The sequence below is a fragment of the Lutra lutra genome, chromosome 1 (genome assembly GCF_902655055.1).
Source record: "Lutra lutra chromosome 1, mLutLut1.2, whole genome shotgun sequence".
In the NCBI taxonomy this organism is placed as follows: Eukaryota; Metazoa; Chordata; class Mammalia; order Carnivora; family Mustelidae; genus Lutra; species Lutra lutra.
The window spans coordinates 138081719-138087435 of NC_062278.1; the positions used below are offsets into that span (position 1 = coordinate 138081719).

At 41.4% G+C, this 5717-nt stretch overlaps 1 protein-coding gene across 1 annotated transcript; it reads right to left on the reverse strand.

Moving 5' to 3' along the window:
* Nucleotides 1-388: 388 nt before the first annotated feature.
* LOC125102279 (regulator of G-protein signaling protein-like) lies at nucleotides 389-5485 on the reverse strand. The gene is given in 5 exon segments (XM_047733349.1): nucleotides 389-604; nucleotides 2228-2418; nucleotides 2786-3272; nucleotides 3274-3496; nucleotides 5466-5485. Coding segments are annotated over 5 exon segments (1137 nt in total).
* Nucleotides 5486-5717: the final 232 nt, after the last annotated feature.

The following is a 5717-nucleotide window of genomic DNA, read 5'->3' on the forward strand; positions in this document are numbered from 1 at the left end:
ACAAATCAGAGCCCAAGGATGTATCCATGTAAGACACTGCAAAGTACCCCAAACGTAAGGGCTGCAGCTTGGAGATACTTTTAGTCATAGAAAAATACGATTAAGAATAGTAATTTTGGGGACGCCTGGGTGGCTCAGTTGGTTAAGCAGCTGCCTTCGGCTCAGGTCATGATCCCAGCGTCCTGGGATCGAGTCCCACATCGGGCTCCTTGCTTGGCGGGGAACCTGCTTCTCCCTCTGCCTCTGCCTGCCATTCTGTCTGCCTGTGCTCGCTCTCTCTCACTCTCTCTCTGACAAATAAATTTAAAAAAAAAAAAAGAATAGTAATTTTGTTAGTGATCGCTGACCTGTTTTTGTCTTAAAATCACCAGTAAATCCCTCAATATAGCTAACGCTGATAGCCTAAGGGATGTGACCATCGGGCAATTCTGTTCTGATTCTTTTCTGGTTTCAGGATGTAATGAAGTCTACTGCACACTAGATGGTAGCCTTGCCACGTGAGCCCTCCACCTGAGCTAAAGTGAAAAATGCTCTCGTTTCTAAGATGTGAATGCAGGGCTAATAATGCATCTACTTCTCTGATTCCAGGTTTAGAGGCCAAACCCTGAGAAAGAAAGGACCAACACAGAGGTGAGAAAATTGTCTCCTGCTCAGTAGTTGGACAGGAGTAACAGAAGTTGTCCTAGAGAGACTTCTTCCCTATGAGTGGAGAAAAGGTCACTTCCTACTCCTTGTGCAATTGGAATCATTACAGAAAGCTGCTTTGGCGACCCTTCAGAAAAACGCAATAGTGCATTAGTAATTATACACTGAAATGGCTGAATTTTTATAGCTCTTAAATTATATGATTACTTTATCACTGCATGATTACATGATTATAGATAAAATTTATGCTAGACATTGTGTGCAACTTTTTTCTTCAAAACATCCTTTTCCCCCCCCAAAACATAAAAGATTTGATGGATGGGGGCACCTGGCTGGCTCAGTTGGTAGAGCATGTGACTCTTGACTCTCAGGGTTCGAGCCCCACATTGGCTGTAGAGAGTACTTAAAAATAAAATCTTTTTTTAAAAAAATAAGATCTGAGGGGTGTCTGGGTGGCTCAGTGGATTAAGCCGCTGCCTTCGGCTCAGGTCATGATCTCAGGGTCCTGGGATAAAGCCCTGCATCTGCCTCAGCATCCCTGCTGAGCAGAGAGCCTGCTTCCTAAGCTCTCTCTCTGCCTGACTCTCTGCCAACTTATGATCTCTCTCTCTGTCAAATAAATAAATAAAATCTTTAAAAAAAAAAAAAAAAGAAAGAAAGAAAGAAAGAAGATATGATAAATGAATAAAAAGTTAATAGTCTCAATATTGTTATACATGGTCCCCTAGAGTCACTTAGCTTAACATTTCCTTTTTCTTCGTCTCAAAATGCCTCCTCTGATCTTTACTCCTGTTGAACTCAGTCCAAAGCACACAGTCTGGGTTCAGATCCTCCAGGTAGCATGTCCTCCGGGCAGGAGGACAGCTGAAAGGATTGGAAGGGAGAAAGGAACTCCCCATCTCACAGCGCTGGAAAGACAGACATATTCCTGCCATGGCACAGGGAAACCTGGACTACATTGCCCTGTGGACACAAAGACTGCTTCAGGTATATTAGCTATTGAAAAGGCTTTTATGGGTTAGCTTGGGAACCAACTACCGCATACGTACTTGTGAGAAACACATTCACTGAGCAGTGTGAATTGTTCAAATGACTGGGTGACAAGCAGCTCCTAGATTAGGGCCTAAAAATAGTATTTATCTCCTTTGTTTTCTGTTGACCTCCTATAGTTTTAATCAGATCTCCCACGTCAGAGAGATGGCTGCTGATGTTGCAATTTATCTTGATTAACTATTTACTAACAAAGCAATAATTATGGCATGACCAAGGTCATGGTCCTTCCTCTCCCTCTGCCTCTCCCCCTGTTTGTTCTCTCTCTCTCTCTCTGTCAAATAAGTAAGTAAAATCTTTAAAAAAAAAAAAAAGAAAGAAAGAAAAGTTAAAAAAAAAAAAGGGAGAGAGAGAGAGAGAGAAGAATAGAGACAGAGGACTGAGATTATGCAACTAAAAGGTTTACTATAAAGTCACAGTAATCAAGACAGTGTAGTAGTGACAAAAGAACAAACAAATAGATCAATCCAGAAACAGACCCACATAAATAGTATCAGGTTATCTTTTTTTTTTTTTTTTTTTTTTTTGAAACCAAGGCAACTTTAATACTTGGAAGAGGGCTTAACTCCTTGAGGCTAAAGATGGGGGAGAAAAAGGATATAGCGTGGCTCAGATATGGGTGGCTGGGACAAGAGTGTTTATTACTGGGATAAGATGATCTGTAGCAGGTACTTCCAGGAAGCAGAAGGCATGGGATGGAGGTTCTGTTCAAGTTAGCAGGTGCTCTCAGAGGGAGGGGAAAATAACAACTGGGATGTTACGATTGTGTCCACACACACATTGGAACCACCACACATACAGAGGAGCCAGCAGAGATACAGACAAGCCTAAGGTACCTGCCTTCAAGGGGCTATAAGAGAATTAGGAAGATACAATTACTCAGATGAGAGCTGTGCACAGAGCCCCAGAAAGGCAGTCAGGAGACCTGCTTCTCATCCCATCTCTGCCACTCACATGCTGGGTGGTTTGGAGCAAATCGCTTCACATTTCGGGGACCTCAGTCTCCTTGTGGTCATTAAGGAGCTTGGCCAAACTGGATTAGAGTCACCATCTTAGTAGTTAGATCAGTGGGATTCTAACTCCAACTCACAATTTTGGCCTGGACTTGCTATTACCTCCCGTTGTTGAGGCCGAAACCACTCAATACCTCTGAGCAAGGTGAATCTTAAGATGGCATGGTCTCCTCCACTCCAAGGAGAAGTCTTGTGTGTGGGTTTAGGAGAAGTTTTTTTATCCTTGTGTGTCTTCCCCTTGAACTGGAAGTAAGAGTGGGTTGCCTTCCAGGAACAAAACCTTTTCCAGAAGTACATAATGATAGGGAAGAGAGACATGACAGTTCCATGGAAGATGTTCCGATCTAGGTGGCCCTCTGCAATGGCAGCAATGATGGCATCCTTCTGGGATTCAGAGATGTTCACCCTCAGCCTTGGAGGGATTTCCGAATGCAGGTAGAGCTTTAGGATGATGTTAATTTTAGACCTCATTAGGGCCACGTCATTCTCCTTGTATGCCCGGTCGGCTTGCAGCACGTGAGCTGAACTTACCAAATCATTAAATCTCTCTATTTCAGAAAAAAAAATACAAATCATTGATTGCGAAGTTGACGGTGATAATTCTGTGGCCAAGTATTCGACGCTTCATCAGTATTACATCCCCATTCTCAAGGTCTGCGTTCCGGACGTTGGCGGTATTTGCGGTTGGGCGTCCTGGTGCATTTGGTGTTGTGGAGAAATCGGTATTAGAAACGGGGAAGCCGGCCACAGAGACAGACCCGAGGAGTGACTCTAAGCTCGGGGTCGCCCTGAACCGGTCGCAGGCTCGGTCAGCTCGGAGCGCGGCCGGAGGCCAGGGCGACGGGATTCATTGGGCGCTGCTCTCCGAGGGCGCACCGAGGAGTGGGGCCCCGGGCTATCGGCTCCTCCGGGCCGGAGACCGGGAGGCCGCCATCTTCACTCCCGCCCTCCGGAACCGTATCAGGTTATCTTTGACAAAGGAACAAGGTCAGTACAATTGGGGAAAAATAGTCCTTTCAACAAATGGTGCTGGAACAACTGAATACTCACATGCAAAAAAAAAAAAAGAAAGAAAGAAAGAAAGAAAGAAATCTATACACACAAACCTTCTACCTTTCACAAAATTTAACTCAAAATGGGTCACAAACAGACCCAAAAGTAAGACACACAATTATAAAACTCCTAGAAGATGACACAAGAGAAAATCTAAGTGACCTTGGGTATGGTATTAACTTTTTAGATACAATACCAAAGGCACAATCCATAAAATAAATAATTGATAAGCTAGGCTTTGTTAAAATTAAAAACTTCTGCTTTGCAAAAGACACTATCAAGAGAATGAGAAGACAAGCCACTCTCTGGGAGAAAATATTTGCAAAAAACATATCTGATAAGCAATGTTATCCAAAATATGCAAAGAACTATCAAAACTCAACAGTAAGAAAATAAACAACCAATTAAAAAATTAGCAAATATGTGAACAGACACTTCACCAAGTAAGATATACATATCCCATATAAAAATATGAAAATATGCTCAACATCAAATGTCATTAGAGATTTACAATTAAAAGAATGAGATACCACTATACATCTATTAGAATGGCCAAAATCCAAATAACTAATAACACCAAATACTGGCAAGGAATTGGAGCAACAGGAATTCTTGTTCATTGCTGATGGTAATGTAAAATGGTACAGCCACTTTGAAAGACAATTTGGCAGTTTCTTACAAAGCAAAACATACTCTTATGACCCAGGAATTGTACTCCTTAGCACTCACCCTAATGAGCTGAATACTTACGTCTATACAAAAATCTCCACAACAATGTCTATGGTAGCTTTATTCATAATTCCTCAAACTTGTAAGCAACCAGGATATCCTTTAGCAGGTGAATAAATAAACTGTGGTACATCCAGGCAATGGAACATTATTCAGTGCTAAAAAGAAATAAGTTACCAAGCCATGAAAAGACATGGAAGAACATCAAATAGTTATTACTAAGTGAAAGAAGACAATTTTAAAAGGCTGCATCCTGTATGATTGCAACTATGTAATAGTCTTGAAAAGGCAAAACCACAGAAGTAGTAAAAAGATCAATGATGAATAGGAGTTAGGAAGAATGGAGGATTTTTTAGGGCAGGGAAACTACTCTATATGATATTACATGGGGGATACATGTTATTATACATTTATCAAAATGCATAGAATGTCCAACAAGAAGAGTGAACCCTTTATAGACTATAGACTATGGGTAATAATGCTATAGCAATGTAGGTTCAGCAACTGTAACAAATGTACCACTTTGGTAGGAAAATGTTGCTAGTGGGGGAAGCTGTATATGAGCGGGGAAAGGGAGTATATGGAAACTCTACATTCTGCTCCATTTTGCTGAAATCTAAAATGGCTCTAAAAATAAATTCTATTTTCCAAATCAAGAAACGCATAGGGTAATATAGATAGTAATATGGTCTTGTAGAATAGTTATCCTATTCCGTGTTAAAGGGTAATTGTGGTACCCTACTGAATGGGTACACCACTGTCACAACCCTAGAAATTGAATTGAAGGCATCTGACCTCAGGTTTTCGTAGACTAGGGTATCCTAAACCTAGTATCTAAATCTGTGGAGCTTTCTGAAACAATTTCTGATTAGAGTTGGAGGAGGAGCTGATAGCATAGCTTCCACAAAGCCAACTCCTCTGAAGCTTTATTTTCCAAGTTACGTTTTCTAGGTCTGCCAGAGAGACTCCACTCACTGGGTTCTTCCTGTGTTCATGCTTGAATGATGGTGGCATCATTTGAAAGGAGCTCTGCTGCAAAATGGAAAACACACAACATTCAATATAGTTGTAGTATATTCCCCCTTGAACCCACAAGGGGCATGCATAATTTAATCGGTAAATAAAGAAAATGCAACCTGATATTGGGCATTCGAAACTCAATTTTCTTTTGTCTTAAAAAGGTGTCTTCTGTATGTAGGTGGTACCCTACAGGAAGAAAGACCCTTG